The 26239-nt window shown below is 33.0% G+C and overlaps 1 protein-coding gene across 2 annotated transcripts in view; it reads right to left on the bottom strand.

The window, feature by feature from the left end:
• LOC105331780 (B-cell receptor CD22) overlaps positions 1-26239 on the bottom strand; it is a 162137-nt gene that overhangs the window by 24620 nt on the left and 111278 nt on the right. The window contains exons 1-6 of one of the 2 annotated variants that reach the window (XM_066076971.1): positions 16343-16484; positions 4391-4726; positions 2129-2407; positions 1317-1586; positions 855-1124; positions 164-433 (exon numbers count right to left, since the gene is read on the bottom strand). In XM_066076971.1, the coding sequence (XP_065933043.1) occupies positions 164-433; positions 855-1124; positions 1317-1586; positions 2129-2407; positions 4391-4726; positions 16343-16421 (1504 nt within the window). In that variant the 5' untranslated portion in view covers positions 16422-16484. Of the gene's footprint in view, positions 1-163; positions 434-854; positions 1125-1316; positions 1587-2128; positions 2408-4390; positions 4727-16342; positions 16485-26239 lie in introns of those variants that run through there. The other variant, XM_066076972.1, reaches the window with a different exon arrangement.

Here is a 26239-nt window from a genome sequence, read left to right as displayed (position 1 = left end):
TTACTCCTTAACACTCCTAAAACATGAAATGGTGGCTATTTTACATACTGACTGGCTCTTTATTTGTAAAACACACAAAGTATCATGGCAGCCTCGGTGTTCAAAAATGCTACAATAACATACAAAACAATGTGGGGATAAATTAATATGAAAGAATTCTTACAAAGAACATTGACGACCATTGGCTGACTGACTGTTCCCTTCTCTCCATTACTGTAGTTATTCTCTGCTGTACATCTGTAGGTACCAGAACTATTTCTTTGTATGTTATATAACTCTAAAGTGGCTCCATTTTGTCTGAATCCTGAGTTGTCTACCTTGGTCCAGCAGACTGTCGTAGAACTAGGATTCCCAGGGATGGTTTTACAGGTGAATGATAAGTGACCTCTTTCTACTATGTCTTGTTGAGATAGTGTCTTTATTGTTGGTGGGTCTGTATATACAACAAATAGTGAGCTCAGTGGATATTACAGAAATATATTTGTAAAAAATAGTATAAATAGTATCATATTTCAATTTCATGAATGTTAGTTTATTTCAAAGACAACGCACTTTTTATGATTGGTCTTTAAGATGTATTTTTTTGTTCAATTAATTGTCAATGATAATATCCATTAGTCAATCGTTAATATGTATATGTACCACAATGTTGTTGTTTCTAGACACTAAACAAAACATATGATATATCATGGATCAGTGGCACTTTAATGTTTCCTGTGTAATTTTTGAAGAACACAAACCAGACTGATACACTCAAATAAATCTAAATATCATAAGAAAAAATCTCTTTAAATTTGTGAAAAAAAGCATGCAAAAATATATGCATGATTGTGTATTAGACATCAGTGACCTACACTGAACATTGACGACCGTAAACTGACTGTCTGTTCCCTTCTTTCCATTACTGTAGTTGTTTTCCGCTGTACATCTGTATGTACCCGAATTGTTCCTCTGTATGTTAGATAACTCTACGGTAGCTCCATTCTCAATGAATCCTGGGTTGTCTACCTTGGTCCACCAAAATGTCGTAAAGCTAGGATTTCCAGGGGTGGCTGTACAAGTGATTGATATGTCTCTTTCTTCTATAACGTCTCGCTGAGACAGCGTATTTACATTTGGGGGATCTATGAACAAACAATTTTATGGGTTAAATGATATCACGTAAGTTTAGATTTTTGCAATCATGTTAATGTGTATTGATTGAATTTTATCTGTTGTAAATGGTAAATGCATAGTCAGTTGTTATTCTTTTCTGCTTTTGTTTAATGTATTTTACATGATTTATGATTACTAAAACAGTAATAAAAGAAACTGACACAAAACGTTGACGACCACTGATTGACTGGCTGTTCCCTTCTCTCCATTGTTGTAGTTGTTTTCTGCTGTACATCTGTAGGTATCAGAACTGTTTCTCTGTATGTTAGGTAACTGTAAGGTGGAACCATTCTGTCTGAATCCTGAGTTGTCTACCTTGGTCCAATAGACTGTCGTAGAACTAGGATTCCCAGGGGTTACATGACAGGTGACTGATAAGACTCCTCCCTCTATGATGTCTTGTTTAGACAGCGTATTTATTGTCGATGGGTCTGTTAAATTGTGAATTATAAAGAAAATTTGTCCATACCATATACAAATATCCCTTTGGTCTTCACTTCATTTATAACAGGGTATAAACAAAGAATCCGGTTTTAAATTGAACTATTTATTGTGAATAAATGTAAGCTGTTTTTTTTTTGTTCAAAATGTGTGTTTAAACGTAACTACTATATACTTTTAACATATCTCCATACTTTTACTTAATGTTCACAGATAATACATTTGTACAAACAAGATAATAGTTGTCTTAAATTGTGTTTGAGTAAAAATAATCTTTTTATCCACACACATTTTAGGATAAAATTATAATGACTGAATTAACGTTACATTATGATCAATGTTTGTTAATCAATATTTTCTTATGGGTTTTTTTTTTACTTTAGTACTCTACTTTCATCGATTTACAACGAATTTCAAATTTGATATATAATTTCATATTTCTCCTAAATTATTTATCTTTAATTGAACGTATTTAGTACGTTCTTCTTAGTTCTATTGCAACGTTATTCATAAAGAGAATCATTATTCTTACATTCCACATTGAGTGTTAAGCTGGCTGTCATTGGTGGTTTGTTGTTGTTTGTAGCTCTACACTCTAGTGTCTTTGTGTTGTCTGTTCTGTTTCCTGTTAAAGTGATGGAGGTTGTATCTGTTCTCACTCTGCTAGTAATGTCTCTTGATCCAAGGTACCAGGTGATGTTAGGAGCAGGGACTGCATTACTGTTTACTACACACCTTACTTTTTCCCGGTTGCCTTCCTTTATTGTAAGTGGATTGTCACTCGGAATCAAGGAAACATTATGGACGGCAACTATAATATAAGAAAACAAGAACTAAAATAAATTAAATTATTTTAAGAGTTCTTGTTTTAAATAACAAAATTCAAATTGCAAGATCAATATGGAAAATCATGCAAAATAAATGAAAATATATCATGTATCAAGCATGTACATTGTATCAAGGCAACTCAATATCAATCTAAATCTAAATACTAGAACTGTCCTAATGGGACTAATTCCACGGTTAGGCTAATTTTAAATGGGACAAAAATGAATTTAAGTAACTTAAATATATAATTAAATTATTTTGGTTTGTTGCTGCTTGTAGCTCTACACTCTAGTGTCTTTGTGTTGTCTGTTATGTTTCCTGATACAGTTATCGAGGTTGTGTATTTTTTGGCCATGTTAGTAATGTTTGAAGATTCTATATACCATGTTATGGTCGGAGCAGGGACTGCATCACTATTGACAACACCGGGACTTCTTTCTGAGTACCTTCTCTTTTTGTTAGTAAACTGACATTCGGAATCAATAAAAACTTTATGAACATCAACTGTAAATCAATTCAACATTGAAATTATTGTATAGTGTATCATTTGAAGGAATTTTGAAATGATATCATCGGAACAGTTAGTAAGTATATTATGGAAAACTTTTCAAAGTACCACACGATTTGGTGTTGGGCAAATCAGGGGAACCAAATATTTGTGTTCGTGATTATTAGTTTAATTTAAAAAAAAAACTTGAATGTTCTCCACATATCATTCTAATGATGGTGATATTTCGTTAAATTTACATGTATATCATTTAGCTGTTGATTGAATTAAGTATTTTCAAATCCCAAGTAGAATGCTTTTAAATTACTATTCAATACTGATATGTCTTTTGAGACAAAGGATACGAAAATTAAAGAATCGTTTATATTTCTCCATAATGGTTGACAATAGTATGGGGAAAACCTTCTATATCTTTTTTTCTACATACGTCTATTTGGTGAAGATTCAAACATTGGGAATATTTGGTCTTCTTTTGAAGAGAATTTCATTTTCTGTATGTCATACCAGTTCACATCGTACAGAAATTGTGTAAACTTTTATATTTGAAAATCATGAGATAATATAATGTGAAATTTCGTAAACGACATGTCCTTTCAAAAGTAATAGTCTTAACCAAATAGCGCTTAAAATGTGCGCCAGAATGATCATTGAAAAGAAAAACCCAGAGTCGTTGGAATAATAATGCCTGATTGCTTCTACAACAGGTTGTACTCACTTTAAACATACGGTTTTTTCGCCCTCGAGATTGTTTTTAAATATCTGGCAGTCCCTTTACAATTTATTTAAACATGATTTTGACAAATATTAAAACAATCTCGAGGAGGGCATAAACCGTGTGTTTTAACTGAGTTATCTTCTCAATTCTAAGCGCTAATCTTTGACGACTTTTACTAAATACTAATTTCAATCACAAACATTTGCCATTACTAGTAATATGAAGCACGTGCTGAACAACGCCAATATGTGTTTTAAAGTTTCTCCAGGAGTAATTGATTTCAAACAGTTCTGTTTATTTTATATTTGTGGTTTTGTAGAGAAGACATATCAGTTACGAAAATTTACAATATTTTATCTCACGATTTTCAAATATAAAAGTACTTATATGTTTTGTTTTAAAAGTGTGTTTCGATTGATGGATGAACCTGGGTATACTTTACAAAAACGAGGGATATTATTTATTCTCCAATTATGTTATTTTTTAAAAATATCTAAATTAGTATTTAGCCAGAATTGATTTTCATGTATCTTCAATATTTTGAATGTTATGCTTAAACTATGCTGTACAAAGAAATAATTTAATCTATTTTCTGTTACAAATTTAGCTTTATTCAGTTAATTTGCTCGTATATACATAATAATATGCATGTGTTTTTAAAACTGATATTCAAAGATGTTAAAATAAATGACAAAAGTTATCTTATTCTTCAATTTCGTAAATGTGTATAATGTATATCTTACTTGCTATTTTAAGGACGACGTCAGTACTTCTATAAATAGAATTGAACACATATTCACAGCTCCACGTCGATCCTTGCTCGTAAACTGTCATGTTTTCTGATGGAATGGTCAGAGTGTACACATAATCTGATAGACATCTAAAGATGTATTTAGGGTGTGCACTGTCAGTAAGACATTCATTATTCAGATGTCCAATAGCAACACAAAGAGTATGGTTTCTGTAAAATTTTACAGCATTTACAGATTGTCCAGGTGGAAGAAACATATCACATGTCCAGGTAAAGGCCTCTCCCAGCACTGCAAATTTAGATGACCCTGTCAGATTGTATTGTTGACCTAAGAAGAAATATATGTAATATTTTTAATACAATTTCATTTGAAACACCGTGTAACTTTCAATCACCACACAGAACTGAGTTCATAAAATGTAGAATACTTGAAGTAATCGAATTAGTGTAAACAACACATACAATTTTACCACGAGATAAAATAGTTTACCAGCGTACCTCAGGGCATAATTTGTAATTTTTTTTGTAAATAGTTTGAACCCTCGAACGTGTTTTGACAATTAAGTGATATTAAAAAAAAGTTTACCATTGTCCTCGTACGGAGCAAAAAATTTGTAATATTTATTATTCATCAACCAAAATTATTTTGATTTCGTCTTTTCTCAAAACTAACACTAAAATGAGGATACTCATGACTTATTTTGAGCGGTTAAATAAGTTTCTTTTTTACTTTCTTATAGAAATTATGAATCAAAACTGTTACAGATGAAAACGCAACAATGTTTGATCAAGATTTTCAATACTTCCTTATATTTTGTCAAAATGAGTTATCATACTAAGATTGAACTGTACAGAAGATTTTAGTTTAATGATTATAAGGGTTCGTGTACATACTAGTATGTATATGGCCTGTATTTAAGGATTAAGAAATCATTCTTTAAGTAGTATTAGATGATCAGTATCGGGGCAAGATCAAATCCATTAAGCATATGATACAGTATTATATCAAACCACACATTACTATCACTAATAAGTCATAAAAGTACTGACATTCCCGTTTTTTACTGATAAACTTAGACATTTACTGACAATGTACTGACATTACTGATAAACTTAGAAAAGTACTGACGTTTTTACTGACTTTACTGAGAAACTTAGAAAAGTACTGACAAACTTAGACAGTACTGATAAACTTAGAGAAGTACTGACACTTTTTACTGACGGTACTGAAAATCTAAGAGAAGTACTGATATATATATAAATATATATATATATATATATATATATAATGGTTACTGTACACAACCCCTCTTGACAATTTGCAGTGCACGGTAGAGAGATTGGGAACAGTGAGGTGACAGACACACGTGTACTTGTATATACACACACGTCCTAAGATCTGAATGCTCGGTACTGCTAAATAATAATGCAATATGTTCTTTTAACACCCTTTAATACTTTTAATACTAATAATTTTTCACTCAGACAGTGGTTATATAATAGCTACTGTACACAGCCCTTCTTGACAATTTGCAGTGCAGGGTAGCGAGATTTGGAACAATGAGGTGACAGACACACGTGTATATATATATATATATATATATATATATATATATATATATATATATATATATATATATATATATATATATATATATATATATATATATATATATATATATGTAGATAAATAAAGCCTTGGTACAGCAAAAAATACTTAAATAAATAAAACAGAATGCGACAGTCCAAATTAAATAAATTGTTTACTGTTAGCGCTTTCAGCCATGTCGGCTCTTCAGACAGTTATACAAAATTAAAAACGTTGTTTGTAACGTTGTCAATGACGTCGTGTTTTTAAAGTTCATTACGACGTCACAATGTACATCAAGGTAGCGATGGCGTGAACTTTATCAACGCCGTTAAGCAATGCATAGACATATAATACAATACATATAGAAATTATATATATGATAAATCTATTTTCGATTAAGTTTCGGGTTAAATATTTTAATAAAATAGTCTTCTTTTGTGGTTCGGGCGATTTCATTTGAATTCCACATTTTGTAAAACGGAAATATTTTAAATGTTCCCTTTCCGCACTTCGCAAAATGTTCCGAACATGGAGTGTTTCTCACTGTTTCGTCCTTTATTTGTTGTTTGTGGACTCTCACTCGGGCGTTGAGCTGGTTAGTCTGGCCAATATAATTTTCTCCACATGTTGGACAAGTCGCACAATATATCAAATTAGACGATTTGCAGTTCATTGGGGCATTAGGTTTTAAAATTTGGCCGCTTTTTAATATTATTCCTTCTCCCTCCTGTATAAGGTCACATGTTCCACATCGGGGGTCGCCGCACTTTTTGATGGAAATAGTATTGCTGGACGAGAACTTTGCTTTGGAGAGAATTTTCCTCAGATTCGGCGCTTGTCGTCTGCTGTTTATGATAGATGATTGGTTTAACAGTTTTTTCATATTTTCTGATTGTTCTAATATTGGAAAAAAACGTTTTGCTGATTTAAAAATATTATGGTTACACGGATTATGTGTAGTTACAAACAGAATTTTCTCATCTTGTTTCTCCTCCTTAAGGCGGGTCCTTCTAAGTTGTGCTAAAGGAATATCCATAGCCCGGTTAATTCCGTCATTAATAAGTTCCACGGGGTAATTCTGTCGTCTAAGGTGTTGTTTTAACTCTTGAAGCCTTTGTAGGCGAAGAGAAGGGTGAGTCACAATAGTACATACATGCCGTGCCATGTTGTATGGAATATTCCTTTTTGTGTGAGACGGATGACATGAATGAAAATCCAAGTATTGATGGGAATCTGTTTCTTTGCTAAATAAATCGGTAATGATATTCTCGCCGTCTTTGATAATAAGAATATCTAAGAATGGGAGTTTCTCACGATGGACGTCTATAGTGAATTTTATCGAGGCCTGCAGTTCATTTAAGATAGAATGAAATTTTATAAGATCCTCTTCCGTTTTGGTCCAAAAGATGAAACAGTCATCAAGGTATCTTTTCCAGTTCTCTTTAATGTATAGCGTAAAATCGGCATCAAAGATATCCGGCAATATACTATAAAGTTTTTCTTCAAGGTACCCCATTACAAGTGAGGCATACGTAGGGGCAACTTTTGTGCCCATGGCAGTACCTTTTATCTGTAGGTAATTTTCATCATCAAAGAGGAAAGTGTTATTTTCTAGTACAAGTTTTAGTCCGGCTAAGATGAACTCTTTTGAAAATCTACTATCTATTTGATCTGGATGCTTGTCCAACCAATATTGAATTGCCTCTAATCCTAAATTATGAGGAATATTAGTATATAGGCTGCTTACATCAAATGTAACAAGGATTGTGTCTCCTGGTACTGTTTGTGGGATGTAGTTCAGAAAATCCATATCATCACGAACGTAACTTGTCACTTTGGTGCATAGCGGTTTCAAAATGATATCCAGCATATTGCTTAACCGTTGTGTGCTAGATGCGGGTCCTGCTATGATAGGCCTCAGTTTTAGATCATTTGGTCTAGGAAGTTTGATATAAGTAGAGTTACATTTTTTGACGTTTTCTTGGATATTTTTACATTTGTGGATTTTAGGCAAACCATAAAAATTACTAGATTTAACCTCATATTTAGTCAGATATTCAATTTCATTATCCGTTAGATTGTCTTGGTACTTTCTGGTAAGTTTTTCTATTTTGAGCATGGTTCGCCGATCTTCATTCTGTTCCAGTTTTGTGTAAAACTGATGATCTTGAAGTTGAGAAAGTGACATTTCTTTGTAATGGTCTCTATCCATTATGACTATAGCCCCTCCTTTATCGGCGTTTTTAATTATAATTGATGGGTCATTTTTCAAGGTTTGCATTGCTTGATATTGTTTGTGGGAAATATTAGACTTAACAGTTTTATCTGTCACGTTGGAGTTCGCAGTGTTGCGAAGACATGAAATATAATCCTCCAGATGTTTATCTCTATTTAACGGTGGTTTGAACCCCTTATTGTTTTTAACAAGAGATATGTCATTGTTATTTTCATTTTGAAAAAACTCTTTTAAACGTAATTTTCGACAAAATTCTTCCGTGTCCGTGACAACATCAACCTTGTCCGACTTTGGTGTTGGTGTGAATTTTAAACCATGCTCTAGAAATTGTATTTCACCAGTGTTTAAGTCTCTTTGCGAAAGGTTGATGATTTTAGGCTCTGTTGGAATTGTGCAATCAATGTTTTCCCGACTGTTTATTGTTTTTTCCGCTTCGTTTGTGACCGGCGTTGTCCTAAAAAAGAATTCTCCGGATTTTGTCGTGATATTTGTGAAGAGTTTCCCGAATGAGCTCTTTGAGTCCAATTCTGTCCCGAGGAAGAATTCCTGGAATTATGATACGGTCCTTTTCTGTAGTTCCGCCTAGGTTTGTTTTGATGTTGTGGTCGTCTTTCCCTAGAAACGAATCTCCATCCATCAGTGTTTTGTTGACTGCTGTGTTTTACTCCGTTTTGGTTATGTCTAGAATATTGATCTGACATACTGTTTGAATCATCACTACGGCGAACATGATGTGGGATTCCTTTTTTAAGTGCCTCTGCATATGACATATGTCTGGAGTCAGTATTCCTTTCGTTTGGCCTGGATGTATAGCGGTTCTCCGTACGTGGGTTTTTGTACCCATTGGTTTGCTGTTTATTTCTCTGATTTTGTTTTCGTGCGTTTTTACTTATTTTTATTGGTTCGTTTCCATAGTTAGATTCATACTGTTCCAACCATGCAGTTTTTGACTCAAGAATCTTTTTTGATTTTTCCTCTTCTCTAGTGACATCATTATTCCACAGTTCAATAAGTTTTTTCCGAATGTTGCCATTGCTTCTTTTGTTCAATTCATCATACATCATTGCATCAGTCTTCTCATACTTGTTCTTGTATTTCGGAACTCTGAGACGTAGTAATATAATTTCCGTCTCAAATCTTTGAAGTGCCAGATTAATTCTAATTTTGGTTTCCTCACTTGGCTCTGCTGTAATTTCTTTTACCCGAAATTTCCTCGAAAAATAACGTTTTCCTTACTTTTCCAACTCTCATATGTGTCAGCGAGATTTTCACTTTTAATAGCATTCCAATATGCTTGTTTTCTTTCATTCAATAATTTGAACCACAATGCTTTCATTTGACTTCGCTTTTTGAATGCCTCTTTTTCAATATTACATTCATTCCATTCTTGAAATAATTCCTGCACATTTGTATTGGGAATTTCATCCACGTTATTTTTTCTCGATGCAGTGCTTTCAATTTCCATTCTATCTAATAACAACAGTTCTACCTTTTCCCTGTATTCACGGGTTTGTTGTTCCAAAGTTTCAAACATAGTAGTAAAGTTATCGTACTTACTACAGAGAATCGATATTTTTCCGGATATTTCTTCTAAAATCCTTTCGATTCCGTTGTTTTCCGCTACCGATTTGGATCTGGTCTGTGACATCCTGATCATGTACCAGTCAAAGAATATGTAGATAAATAAAGCCTTGGTACAGCAAAAAATACTTAAATAAATAAAACAGAATGCGACAGTCCAAATTAAATAAATTGTTTACTGTTAGCGCTTTCAGCCATGTAGCAAAATATGTATATATACATATATATATATATATAATGGTTACTGTACACAACCCCTCTTGACAATTTGCAGTGCACGGTAGAGAGATTGGGAACAATGAGGTGACAGACACACGTGTACTTGTATATACACACACGTCCTAAGATCTGAATGCTCGGTACTGCTAAATAATAATGCAATATGTTGTTTTAACACCCTTTAATACTTTTTCCCAAGTTTGTCAAGTAAAGAAAACATTTTGATTTATCAGTTCAAAGAATTTCAAACATGAAAAGGAAAAGTTTTTAATTCGGAACATCGTTTGACACGGTGATATGAATTAAAACTTAATTGCTCTCTTATATTTTTCAAATTAAATTTAAATAAATGTATGATATTTTTTCTAATCCTAAACCCGAAACATTGTTTTAAAATCATGCATGTGTGTATTTACGTTACCCGTTATCGGCATTTGTATACATGCATTCAATCATTTAAAGACTGTATCATTGCTTTATATGTACACTAGACTTTGACACTTGCACACATAAATATCAGAAACACATTCTAATTGTTTACAGGATAATTAAATTTCAAAAATATTTTTCCAGTTTGACAATTGTTTGTCAAATTTTAACATTTCACATGATTTAATTGATATGTATCTTTCAACCTTATATTTGAAATAGATATGTTGTAGTAGTCCCTTTAAGTGAGGGATCTTTTTTGTTTCAAACAGTTATATACTGTTTGGTATACAAAATTATAAAGTTTACAACTTTGTTATCCTGATTTAGAGGTATTTCACCAAATATTACATTATTAACATTAAATCCAATTCTATTTGTAGTTTTACAATAGATATGCATGCTGAGTTTATTCCATAATGGCAGTATTTCTAAACATTTAATAAATACATGTTGAATTGTTTCTACATCTTCTTTGCAAAAAGAACAACAATCTTCAGTGCTTACATTGATTTTTTTAAGATAGTATTTTGTAGGCAACCTTCTGAAAAGAATTCTGTACTGAAGCCATTGTACTGAGGTATCAGCACTTGTTTTAAAACATACTTTAAAGAACTCTTTAACAGAAACATTAATCTCTAGTTGCATGGATAGTTCAGTGTTCCATTTCTGAATGGAACTTGGTATAATAACTACACTTTCCTTAGTTTGAATAATCTAACTGTGTCTCGGGAAAGTCCCTCACCACAGTAAGAATGCCTCCCTTGTGCCCGTAATGTAGCAAAAAATTGCAGAATCGCTCCGGAACTATTTTGGAGAAAGTTAATGAAGTTGTCTTGAAAATAAGAGTCAAATTCATCACATCAAACCTTTTTGAGACTGCAAATACCTTTCAACTACAAATTTTAATCCATAGAATGGATGAATTCAACACCTTTTTCAGCAACGTACACGTATTTTCTTTGTAAAACTGGGTCCGTAGCTATAGGACATTATTCATTTTTACGATAAAACCTATTCTATCTTCACTCTCCTAACAAATATAATGTAACTTTTTTGCATGTAATCAAATATTTTTTGCCATCACGAAGACAAAAGTAAGTACTTACATGTAGTTGAAATGTATCTTTGTTATTTTATACTTTCTCTTATATAAAATCATTAATATAATGAACAGAATATATAGCAAAAGTCAAATGAAAATTTACCCGTATTTGTTTTATCATTTTAAGTTTATTCATGCACATGTGATATTGTGAAAACAAACTATATAAAGATCCCGTTAGCGTGAATGTATTGCACAAGTGCAAGATTGTAAATGCAAAAAATCCAGGTGATTTCCGGGATTTTTTGAGGAATTTTCGTTGATTATTTATTAGCGAAGCTTAACTAAGAAAAATTAAAAACAAATTGGTTATCTTCAAGTACCAATGATGTTTAAAATATATAAAACAAAATACAGTATTCTTCCGATTTCTCGGTATTAAAGACCAAAAATCCTAGTCTATTATTTTAATATAGTAGTATAGATGTATGAAGACAATTCTAAACAATAATGCATATGAATTACTGAACTGGACAATGCACACTTTGAACAGTTAAAAGTGTCAAGAACAGGACTAATCCCTCCTTCCGAAAAAATATCCTCCCCCTCTCTCTCTCTCTCTCTCTCTCTCTCTCTCTCTCTCTCACTCTCTCATGATTTATCAGGGGAAAAACAATGGCTATCATCGATTGAGATTTACATGATTTAGATATTAACTAATCTACTTCCTGCTAAATAGAATCAACAGACATTTCATGGAGCCTGTGTTATTCTATGCATCATAAGTAGTAGTAGTAGTAGTAGTAGTAGTAGGCCTTCATCGGTCGCAGACGACCATGGGATATTGTATCCTATTTTGTCTTTCTCTGACAGCAACGTTTGTGGCTGAAAAATTCTATACGGGAGAGACATTCTTTTCCGCAAGAGTCACATCTGTGAATGGCTTCTGATCTTTCGGGGTTTAGGCGCTGCTTTCGTTGTGAGCGTTTGTTTTCTGCTGATAAGTAGTGTGGACCTCCATCTGGGTAGATCTGCTGCTAGATCTTCCAAAGATCGCACGTCAATATCAAGGGCCTTCATTTCTCTTTTTACGACATCCTTGAATCGAAGTTGTGGGCGCCCAGTGCTTCGTTTCACAGATCTCAATTCTCCATACAAGATGTCCTTGGGAATACGTCCGTCGTCCATTCGACGCACATGCCCGAGCCAGCGTACCCTACGCTGGCTGTCGAAGCATAGTGAACATGCTTGGAAGGTAGGCCCGAGACAGGACTTCTGTGTTAGGCACCTTGTCCTGCCATAAAATGCCAAGGATGCGGCGCAGACATCGCAGATGAAAGGTGTTGAGCCTTCTTTCCTGCCTGGAATACGTTGTCCACGAATCGCTACCGTACAGCAAGATGCTGATTATGCAGGCGTTGTATACTGCCATTTTGGTACTAGTTTTCAGTGTGGGGTTTGTCCAAACTCTTTTTGAAAGCCGAGCGAGAGTGGATGTAGCCTTTCCGATCCTCTTATCTAGCTCAACATCAAAAGAAAGGTTGTCAGTAATGGTAGATCCCAGGTACGTGAATTGGTGGACGACGTCCAGTTGGTAGTCGTCGATGGCTATAGCTGGCGCTGTGGAAGTATCCTGGCTTAGAACGTTTGTTTTCTTTAAGCTAATAGTCAAGCCAAAATCATCACAGGCCATTGAAAAGCGGTTCATCAACGTTTGCAGTTCTTCCTGGGTGTGGGTGACAACTGCTGAATCGTCGGCAAATAACATGTCCCGGGTGAGTCTATCGCGGACTTTAGTTTTTGCTTTAAAGCGAGAGAGGTTGAACAGATTACCATTTGACCTGGTACGTAGGTAGATTCCTTCAGTCGATGCACCAAATGCGTGTTTAAGGAGCATATGGCAAAAAAGATACCAAACAGCGTGGGGGCGAGGACACAGCCTTGTTTGACACCGCTATTGATGCTGAATGGCTCCGAGGAACTACCGTTGAACTGTACTGTCCCCTTCATATCCACGCCGAATGATGTCACTAGGCTCAGTAGTTTTGGAGGGCATCCAATTTTTGGGAGGATCTTGAAGAGTCCATCTCTACTGACTAGGTCGAACGCTTTGGTCAGGTCAATGAAGGAGATGTATAGCGGCATCTGTTGTTCTCTGCATTTTTCTTGAATCTGCCTAAGAGAGAAGATCATGTCGATCGTAGACCTCTTTGAGAGAAAGCCGCACTGTGACTCTTGGTATACACGATCAGCCAGCTTCTACAATCTAATCAAGATCACTCGAGCAAACAATTTGCCGACTGTGCTTAAGAGGGAGATGCCTCTATAGTTGTTGCAGTCGCTTCTCTCTCCCTTATTTTTGTAGAGGGTCTTTGCATCCCTCATGTCTTGTGGCACGCTCTAATCTTCCCAGCACTCACATAGAACCTTATGTAGGGGTGACAACATGGAGCTCTTGCACTGTTTAAGCAAGTCTGGAGGTAGTCCATCGTTACCAGGAGCTTTTCCTGAGGCCAGGTTGTCGATAGCCTTACTTAGTTGGCGTAAAGCTTTATTACACCAGGCAAAACATTCAAAATATACATGTAAGTGATCATTTCGATCAATGTGATTATCTTCACTTGCTAATTATGTTGTGTTATTATTTGTTTTAACTCAGGCAGGTTACATGGGTCCTCCACTTATTTTTTTTTATTTTACAAATTACAAAACACGGTCATTTGTTTAAATACATGTTATAAGATATATAAGCGGTTTGTCGGTATACAAGTCTAACTAGATTTGTGTCAATGTTGAATCAGATGTTTAGATAAAATCTAGTCTCCTCCAGCTTCAATTGATCGATAGGGTTCATTTCTAGATTAATCTGATATATGATAGATGTCTTCACAAAGACAAAATAGCTGATAAACACTTTCGGCCTGTCCCAAGCGCTTCAAGCTTACCGCAATCATAAGAATACGGAAACACAGCGCATAAAATTACTATTTAAATGCGCGGACCCAAAAATCATTTCAAAAGAGTAGAAATGTTGTTTATGTTTCCCGGGAGGGGGTCTGAGCCATATTTATTATTTATGCAAATTTAAGAAATTAGATATTCCCATTGAGAGTGCAAGGGGGGGGGGGTTACATATCCCCTGTAAATCCATGCATGTGTAATACGGGTAGATTGAATGCTAATAACTAGGTGTTGTTATGGGTGATCAAGTTTATTGATCTTCAGCTCAAGAGTGTCAATTTCTTTTACTGACTTTTCTTTTCAGAATAATTATCAAAACTCAAGCTAACAACATAAATATTATAAAATCCGCCAGTTTCTTTTTTTTTTCAAAAAACAAGGCTCAATTTCTTCTTCACTTATAACATTACATATAAATTTGACATTTTCATTCAATGTTATTAATAAGTTTAATAATCATTTAATTCTTTATCATAATTAAAAGATACATTATTTAATACAATTTCACACCCTTTAAGCTCTAGCGGGAGTAAGAACAATGGTGTCAGTACCTTAGAGAAGTACTTGTCAGTACTTCTCTAAGTTTTTCAGTACCGTCAGTAAAAAGTGTCAATACTTCTCTAAGATTACCAGTACTGTCTAAGTTTGTCAGTACTTTTCTAAGTTTCTCAGTACCGTCAGTAAAAACGTCAGTACTTTTCTAAGTTTTCCAGTAATGTCAGTACATTGTCAGTAAATGTCTAAGTTTATCAGTAAAAAATGGGAATGTCAGTACTTTTATGACTTAGTAGTGTATATTATAACATGTGATGTTGTTTTATACTTAACAATATGGTAGGGTATATATTATACCATATTATACAATATGCGATATACGATAATGTTAAATTATATAATAAAATATATTATACTAGTATTTCTAAAAATATCAATCTATTATAACATAAACTTTGATGCAATGACTTATGAATAGGGATCATATGATGCATCATACATCAACAATTACGTCCATCAGTTCGAGAAAGATAGGAACGTAGTATCTCAGCACCCTTGATAACTGTTATCAGGCTCTGTATGTATTTAATGCTATCCTTATGTTTGATAGGCATAGTTTTATGAACATAAAATTCAAAGTTCAGTAGAACATGCATTGTTTGCCCTAAAATCCTGATAATCAAAATCAATGTCAATATCTAAAGCTACATCTGTGCTACACATTAATAGTTATATATCATATGTGCACGTCTGAATTGGTAACGATTGTATTTACTTCAATATGTGTCAAGTTTCAAGATTCTAACACGCTTAGAGTTGCTTAAAATAATTTGAAACCTTTCTAGGCATCTGGATAATCAAGATCATACTCTTCGTTTAAATCAACCATTTAAGTCTGAATAAGGTAAAACCATTATTTTCCTAGATATGCAACCTGCTACAAACATTTTAACTAGTTCCAAAAACGTTTATCTCCTCCAGCATTCAAGCCGGTGAAGTGCAAAGATATAATAAGCATCAACTACGCAATTTTGGTGAAAATAGGTCCAAAAATAGCTGAGATGAACCATACAACATCTTAATTCCCTCCAGCGTCAAAAATCCCCAAATATGTTAAGTACTTCAGTTTGCTTAGGTTCAACTCTCATGTAAATGTTTTGAAGTCAGGACCCGTCCCAATTAAGTATGGGACATGCTCTAAAAGACTTTTACCGGATACCGACATAATCTCCCCCGACTCCGTCTTAGTGAGCTAAAAACAGTTTATGCCTTTTACTTATATATTATGTATTTAGAAGTCATCTGACCTACTTTTGGAAGTACTTGATTATAGAAGGAAGACACTCTAAATGTTTCCTTGCAGTAATGAAAAAAATGTCTTACTTACCTTTTAATATCAATACAAGAAAAGAAAGTTGCAACAAAGAATAAAAAAATGTGTTCCTTTCCATGTTAAAATGAACCATGATTCAGTTCTTCAATCATGTAGAATATCAACCTTCTTTTCCAGCTGGGTTTATCTGCTTTCTGTCTGCTTAAACAAACAAGGAAGTTTTTAGTGGTTTTAAATTGGATCTTACCGACACGACTTTATTTATATCGTTTACTTTTGAATGAAACATAAATATTTACTTCCCTTATTAGATAAAAAGCGTTATAAAAAGAAAATTAAGGACATCGTATTACAAAAACAGTTACGTCTTACGAATTAATTAAAACAATCGATTACTGATTATACAATGATGAATGTTTCATTTTAATTCTGGTCAAATATGAATACAGAACTCAAAATTGTTTGGATTAAATGATTTTAGATTTATAAAAAGTTCTATGTTCAATGAGATTAAAAATATTTACGACTGACATTTAATTCCAGAGTAACTAATTAAATATGTAACACTTTTGCTTTCCTCGAAAATATTGGCTAACGACAATAGAATTACTTAATATTATTCAAATCTGTCTCAAATGAATTCTAGTTCACAATTTGATTCCCAAAACGTTTTGGTGTAAACAGTGTAAATATACTTTTTAAATAATTTAAATCTTTAAATTATATTAGTATATTAAACTTCGTTTATTCTGCAAAATTGCAAAGTTATGTTTAACTAAATTAAGTATTTCTATGTTGAATAAGACAAAATATATCAGATTTTGTAAAAGGGAGGTAAAGCAAACCAATATGTACGCGTAGGTGTAAGTGTAAATCAAATGCGTCGCACCAGAAGTAAAAAATTGGTTACGAACTAAATCAGAGACATCTTACCGTACATCTGGCATAGGACTAAAGACAATTATTTTAGATTAACTAGAGCAGACTTGGAAAATGTCCTTTTGGTTGAAATTAAAGAACTACAAAGCCATGATCACCCTTGCGAATGTTATTGACATTTAAATTTTAGACCACGTGGTTTTATTTGACCCTTTCAGTTTCGCAGTAAAAATCATGTCTCGTGTTTATAATCTATTTCATAGAATTTAGGTACTAGTAGTCAAATATAAAATCTAGAGGTTTATTGATTTTAAACATTATCTTCATTAATTGATGGATAACATGTGTTCTACAAATACAAAAAATAGTTTTTGTCTGCTGTTGCAACAATTAACATGCTAAGTAGAGGTTCCCCCTGAGGATTAGTTTTCGATCCGCGCCTGACCTGGTAATAGCATCAATAGTGAAACAGACTATACTATTTTATGTAGAATGTTCCTTGAAAATTGCTCGATATAGTAAGTTTTTATGCAAAACAGACATCCATTATAATTTTTTTTTAAAATATGGTATTGCACACCAAAAGTACCAAACATGGATATGATTTTATTAAGCCACACAATGTTTATATTTTCAACCACTCAACACGTGGTTGAACACGAACGATAATTCTGCTCTGAATATCATCGTTTAATATAAAAAAAAAACGGCTAAATGGTGAAATAAGATATTCATCTTAAAAGAGTTTCATGTTTCAACATAAACCAAAGTAGGATACGATATGAAAAACGATCAGTATTTGCGTATTTTGAGAATATTATCCGAACACTTATACTTCCGCTCGAAATTCACCGGAACTGAACAAATCTCGGTGAAGTCTCGTGAACTTTCATTCGAGCACCTCTGGATTTATTACATACTTAGCAACGATAAAGAAAACATTCCGAACACATTTGCAGGGGTGATGATGGTAGAAAAAGGATGATAAAATAAGGAATGATTTGTACAACATATGTTGCAGCAGAAGGGCAACCACAATCCGGGGTAGATTGTTTCCACGAGGCAACGTGCGAGATTAGTACTGGAGTTTTCCATTCGTCTTTCTTATATTCAAGTGGGTTTTTTTCTCTTTGATGGTTTGTTATAACATGGGTAATTGCATTAAAGTTCAATAAAATGGCGGATTCTTACATATTAATAGAAATATACATCATTACTTATGAATAAAAATGTATGTATCGATTGACTTTATTTCGCTAGCATTGTGTAAAAACTTTTGTTCAGTGTGATCATTAGATATAACAAGTTTACGTACACCACGCATCATGGAATGTGGTGATAACAAACAGTGTTCAAAATCAAAAGTCCAAAGGAAAAATACAAAACAGAATCAGAGCAAACACGTACCTCTACAAAAATAAGAGGTAGGATCTGGTGCCATTAAGGGGTGTGAATCCTTTGTTGACCGGTCACACCCGCCGTGTGCAACAACTCATACCATAATTCTGCAGAGTTCACACAAAACTGATACAGAAAAAAAATTACTGCTCCGAGCAAAATTGAGACACCATTTTATTTTACACAAGAAATAGTTTCTAAATACTACAAATATATTAAATCAGAAGTTTTCTTTCTTTTGAAAAAGGCAACCTTTTGATAAAGTTGTTCACGCAGTTGTAAGACACTTAACAAATGTTTGTACTCAAGTGAATAAATTTGTATAAAATCTTTACACAAGGAACTAATGGAAGGTTTTGTTCTATTAAATTCTTTCTCTGATAGAAGTTTTACAGCTATAACTCCGGTCCTACTGTCACAAACGGAAGCAGACGGGTTCAATTTCATTTCTTAAAATAATACGAGTACCGTCTAAGTTTTCACTTGCTTCAAGCATCACAGTAGATAGAACAACTTTATAGGCCTATTTAGCGATAGAGAGAAACTAATTTTGAATCATTTAACGTATTTGCTAATTAAGAAAGAGGAAAGGAACAAAGCCAAAAACTAATTCCCATTAGATGTCTCATACATCTTCATTACACTGCAGTGTCTTTCAATCGACATACACTGTTATATCAATATTGATTTAACAAAATGTTATTTCCATGTGGGTTTTTTGGGGGGCGGGGGGGGGGGGTTGAGATGATATAAATCAACTCTCCTATGCAGTTACACTGGGAAAACAGAAGTGAAACAGTGTTAGGACCTAATCATGAATATTCATCGCTGACAAGACTTAGTACTTGAAGAAAATCGATTAAGAACTAGGTACAGTTTCGGTCATATTTGGCCCTGTTTATTAAAATGTAACGTTCATTAACACAAAAATACCCTAGAAATGAAGAATCTATAAATAGTTACCTGATTGGACTTTCACGCGGATAATTGTTACGTCACAAACAGTGCATTTTCCAGGACTTTTCATAAAACTAAGCAGAAGACACAGTGCCTAAGCGGTTTTTAATTGAAAAACATGTCCCTGTCGCCCACGATGAAACTCACATAATGACTTAAACATTTGATATATTAATTTCGGTGTGGGCGACGGCTGCGGACACACAAATTTGCACTTCAAAAAAATAAAAGAAAATGGGTAATTTTTATCATTTTTGACCATATCGTAGAAATATGCCAAAATGTTAAAAAATCATTGTTTGAAACAAGATAAAAGTGTATAGCTTGGAACTTTATCTACATACAGGTTCAATATGGTATATGTGTTTTTTAAGAGATTTAAACAACTTTTGAATTTAAGGGCAACTATTAAAAGAAAATATAACTTCTTCTTTGATGGAATGTATTCAAAAGCATGTTTTCAAGGAAACTTACTTACAAATACATTGAAAAGAATCAGATTTTAAATGGTATGAACAATTTCAATATTTTTTGTAGTCGTATGTATTCCTATTCTAGAGTTCAATAAGACTGGTTCGCTGTCACTGATTACCAAAAAAGAACCAGTACTGGCGTAGAAAACTTTATTAGTATTTATTTCTTTCAAAATTTCTTGGATACAATTTCCCAGAAATATTCCATTTACGGTTATTTAAGGTAGTCCATCCATAACTATCATATTTCATATCTAATAGATTTCAAGTTTGATCACAAAAATCTCTGTGTGATTTTAAGGGTTTTATTAAATAATAAAGATTCACCTTTGAAATTAAAAAAAAAATTAACAAATTTATCATATGTTGAGGTTAACATTAAAGTATATGGGAAAAATGCATTTTTAAACTTATTTCTTTAGTACAAGTAATTTTCTCACACTTCTCTTGGTAAAAAGTTGCAAATGCTTTCCCTTTCTTCGAATATGCTAAAATAATTCATAAATAACCATACATATTTTCAGAAAATGACTTTTTTAAATTTTCCAAAAGGGCAGACAACTCTTTAAAAAAGTTTTAAGTGCAAAAAGTTCATTTAATTGACTACATTCATACTCCCGAGTTTGATTTGTGTCGGCCTCATAATACCTTTAAAATTCGTATTTGATGTAGTATAGATCAATCAAAATTGTTAAATTTGCCTTAGTTATGGATGGACTACCCTAATGCATCGTAGAGTTTGATGGCGTTAATTCTACCTTTATATATTACACAGCAAGCGATTTATATGTGGTTTTCCTTCTTTATCTCAGATTTCTTTTCGGAAGACCCCAATAATTCATATATATATATATATATATATATAACACTGAGTTGTTTTTAAAATACTTTATAATCAATAAAATCAAATCTCGTCACTACTCCAGTTCTTTGATTTATTTAACAGTTTCTTCAGATGGATTATTTTCTAAAAAGTGATATTCAACCGCACCTCATAAAATCATAACTCTATTTTTAAAGATTTTTGCATAATTAGACCCCTCCCCTAACTTTTAGCCCAGCCGTCATGAAAAACTTTTTACAGTTTATAGCGACTATAATAATTCCACATAGGTTAGTTTATATGCAACTTAAAAAGCGGCTTCAAAGGAATTTTCATGAATTTCTACAATAACGTCTCATGAAAATATGGCTTATTCATATTCCCGGGGATCATTTAGGTATTTATATCTTTCACATGGAAAAAAACCCTGTGTAAAACCTCTGTAATTTTTTTTTAATTTCTAGCTGTAAGTTTGTTTCATAGAAATTCTTAGAAATTCTCCAAAAAACATTCTTTAACTTGTACAAACTTAACAAAACTTTAACTATATTGCTTTGTGAAAAGTCTTGTTGAAATTACCTAAATTGATCTCGTGAAAAATTCAAGAAAAAAGTTTACTGATGGATGGACGGACAGAAAGACGTATAAGTATATTTTGATCCGGTAAAAAAAATTAGTTTAAAGCTCATGTGAGTTTAAATATCAATTTTTTTAAAAAGTATTAATTGTTTTGAAAATGGCTTGACGAGGACGCACAAAAAGAACTGTTTTACAAACATTGTGTTACCCCGTCATTTCTTTATTGAATGATCAGATTTGTCAGAGTAGGATTGAATACTAGTAAATAAATGTACAGTTACTGGCCATCATAGATTGGTCAAACGAAATTTAATTAAGGATTCCTATCTTGAAGGAATCAGACAGGCATCTATTTTAGATCGCTAAACTAATGGCAATTAAGTAGAAATCAACTACTGTGAGTGGAGTAAAACATGCGACAATAATGTCAACCATTTAAAAAAAAGAGTCCTTTGTTCTCTTGTTTCGGATTTTTTTTCTTCAGAATATCATATTTTTTAATAAAGGTATAGCAAAATATCACAAAATAAAAAACAAGATTTTTCTTTCACTTAAGGTCAAGATCTAGTAAATGAAAGGTGCCTACAGGTTTATGAAATTTAAGATATAGATTCTGTCCATGATGCTTCATAAATATAGCTTTGTTTGATAAGGTGTACCGGGCCTAAAAATTTTGCTAAACACAATGAAAAATCATGTTTTAAACTGTCATTTTTAATAAAATATATAGAGGGAAATTAGGAACAAAGAGCTAGAGCCCCGAAGCATCAAAAATTGCCCTATCATTAAAACTTACCATATTTTGGTAAAATATAGTGTAGAATCGTAGCTTTTCATAACTGTTTTTCTTTTTTTGATATCTATCATACTTTTTTATAAACGGAGTTTACAATATGGCATTGTTTTGATGAAAAATGTAGAACAGACGTCATTTTTGTTTAGTAACGTCATGAAATGATAAAACTACGTATGACTTGAATCTAAAGAAATAAAGAAAAAAACAAATGAAATTATCATGTAGACATTATAATTAATTCATGAAAATAAATTCATTGATGAAAATACCATGAAAAGCTTATTTACAATAAAGTTTAAAAAATATTACAGGGACCAGTGCTGAAGGTCAATATAACGGCGGTACATTTAAATATGTCGGTGTCTTGAAAGTTCTTTATTCTGCAATTTGAAACTGCATGAAGTAATGCTGATGATGCGCAGTGTATAACTGAGGATTAATCATTGAATTCTACCAATGTAATCTCAAATTATTATTAATAAATATATAAATATGACTGAGACACGGTAATTGAATTTAATGGAGATATATGTAATCTCGAATTTTGATGCATTACTGTAACAGTCTGTGTACATTATTCTACATGATTATTTTACTTATTTCAAGGCTTCGATATTTTCACCCAATCCTGGCGCTATACAGCAGTTAGATGCTAGGGTTCAGTCCTTTGAAATGTTTTATTTTCACATTTTTCCGTGGGCGGTCCGTTCATGTGCGTTCACCGTGCGTTCACTTGCGCTCTCCGCTCCGTTCCCGCTCATCGTTCACAAAACGCCCATCGTGCGTTCACAAAGATTTCGCCTTGCGCTCACTGCGTTCGTTTAGTGTTCACTTATTGTTTAGTCAGATAATATTATATTTAGGCTTATAACAATACGAAGAGTACATATATCGTTCAACGTTCACTTTGCGCTTGCGTTTGCGCTCTGTGTTCGCTCACAGTTCACCGTTCATAAGCGTTATCCAAATTCGGATAAGCGTGCACTCACCGCTCGTTTAGAGTGCACTCACTGTGCGCTCACCGTTCACGAACTGTTCAAGTGAAAAATAAAACCTTTTGGCGACTGTGTATATGTAATGGATATACTAGTATGCCGAAACCAGTTCTGTATGAAATAATATAAAACAGTTTCGAGGCCCGTTATAGGGCCGAGAACTGTGATATTTTTTTCATACAGAAGTGTTTGAGGCATATATCGTACTTAAATCACTCCATTGAATATCATTGTTGATTCCTGACACAGTCCGATTTTAAAGAATAACAGTATTGAAACAACTGGTAATGGTCTGATATTAGGAAGCTCTCTAATATATCGGACTGTCACAAGTAAAATTTTTGACTGCTGGAACAAGGGAATGACATTGCAGCAGTGTTTTAATGTTCATTAATTAAATGAAAAAGAATACCGATTTCTTTAAAAATATTCTTATGAGTTAATTATTCCTTATAAATGACATAACGTCTATTCATTTACATTTCATTTTTTCTAGTGATATTCATGTCTTTTGAGAATTGTTACAAGTGATAAGCTATCCGTAAATGTCTTGAGAACTAAAATCATATTTCAGAGAGAGAGAGAGAGAGAGGGAGAGAGAGAGAGAGAGAGAGAGAGAGAGAGAGAGAGAGAGAGAGAGAGAGAATGTGGGTTTACTATTTTGAAGCGAAGATAGGTTAAAATGAACATTCTTATTTAAAACATCAAGCAGTAGCACATAAATATTGTTATAAAATTGTCTTGAAAAGTCGAATTCATAGCAAGCATGTAGAATTTGTGTTATCATATATATATAGATTTGTAATGAAATCGGCTGTAAATCGATTTTTTCAGAGGGTAGGGAAGGGGGGGGGGGTGAATGGAAACAAATACTGCTTTAAATCTCTCTATACTCATCGTTGTTTTTTTTTTTTTAAAAGGGCCCGGCAATCTGAATTTTTTTTTTATGCCATACAAGAAAAACTTTAATTAGATTTAATACGCATAAAATAATCAAAGATAATTTCAATCGAGAATTTTATAGGCATAAGCAAGTCACCGATGTACACACATTTAGGGTGAATTTTTATTTTATTAGACAAGTTATCAACATCGCAAGTAGGATTATACTTCTATATAGTGCACATGCTGATAATGTATTCTAAGCTGTGTATACCAAAAGCCGTCGTCATCGAAACGGATACAATCGATCTTTTAAGAAAGGAGTGTAACTGCATGTAACGGTTCACCGGAAATACATTGACCACGCGACGAATCAACAGGTGGCTGATAAAGAAAAGACAAATGCATTGGCAAAATGTTTTATGCAAGGGACGATGGCTTAATATTCAATTACAGCTGTACTTAGGAATTAAATAATCAAGTTTTTTGACGGAATAAGTTAAGTTTATCATAATTATATGTATCCCCGAGTACCCAAACTCCGTCACCATAAGCAGAAAACCTCCCGCGTTTCTCTGTAAATTATTTTTTGTGGTTTTTATCATTTGCAATCACTAAATATAATCTGAAACAATATAATTGATAAAATTATTAACAAAAATATTTTTATTTTTATTCAAATAAGCCCTCTGAATACGACGTTTATCACACGTGCTATCATAACTTATGAACCTAACTCCGTCACCCACATGCTCTATGATATGGCAGGGAATGAAGACACATTAACAATTTAGTTAAAACTCAATTTGTATCTAGGCCAAGTTATAATAAGTAAAAATGGTGCATAAAATTTAAATTGTATTTAATTTCATCGAAATGAAATGATCGCCAGAATAAAAAAATGGGTCCATGTAACAACAATCACAATGGCCTTTTCAGAATTTATGGATGCCGTTTGATTTATGTCCTTATATATTTCAAATATTTTATATCATTAATTATTATATTACTTATTAAATTATTTATTTATTACATTTTTAGAAATGTAGCATATTCTAAATAGCGATATACCGGATATGTCTATACCCTGTATAAGGCAAAAGTATCGGCATGAGCGATTTGACGTTATCATCAAGAGTAGTGCATAAAGGCTATTGCGGTCTGAAAAAAATGTATTAATTACCTTAATCAAAAATGTATTACATGTGAAATGTTTCATCTTGACCTCTCTAAAGATGGCTGACCACCGTAAATGATCGAATGGGCCTGCATATCAGAAATATCGATATTTCAGTGCACCCGTGAAAAAGTTTTAGCTGATTTCACACAATTAATGGTGCATAAAATGAACAAGGTTTAATTCTGTTATTTTTTGACATATTCTTAAATTTAACCGTTGCAAATTGTTGACATTTGATTAAAGATTTTTGACATGTAAAAAATGACGTCATAATCGTACTTGATTTCAAACGGCGAGGAGTTTCCCGAAAGTGACGGAGTTAGGGTAGTGACGGAGTTAGGGGGCTATGCGATACATGTTTACACGTGATACTTGTGTTAAAAAAATATCGCTTGCATCTCTCCTTTCGTTTAATGCATTTCACCGTTTGACAAAAAACCCACAACTAGCTACTTATACATGCTATCGCTTATTCTATATAAAGGTATAGGAATATACTGTATATTTACTTACGTACGTACAATGTTAACTTTGCCAATTTAATTTTTTTTCTGTTTGTTAGCAATGTTCACGTATCTCATATTCTACTGCAATTGAATAATACCGTGGTACATAGAAATAATGCTTTTTAAAAATGCAGACTTAACTGGTAAATTCTATTGGCAAAATACTGAAAGAACTCAAGATTCCATTTACAGATTCAACTGACGTCGCAAACGTCAAACTATGACGTCATTGATGATGCACGATGTAAGCATGAATACACAGTATAAAATTACTAGATAAAACATGTTAAAGTTCAGTTTATATGCATTTCTTCCTCAAATATTTAATAAAATGATGATTTTGTAAATAATCACAAATAATTCTTTATCATTATTAATTAAATTCTGCTATTTCAATAAAAAGGAAGCAAAAAATTACCCTCAAATAGAGTGGTCTGTTTTATTTTCTGCTACTAAAATTTTCAAAATTTGTAAAATACACAT

This window comes from Magallana gigas, chromosome 2 (assembly GCF_963853765.1).
Source record: "Magallana gigas chromosome 2, xbMagGiga1.1, whole genome shotgun sequence".
In the NCBI taxonomy this organism is placed as follows: Eukaryota; Metazoa; Mollusca; class Bivalvia; order Ostreida; family Ostreidae; genus Magallana; species Magallana gigas.
This window is presented reverse-complemented; position numbering and strand designations above follow the sequence as displayed.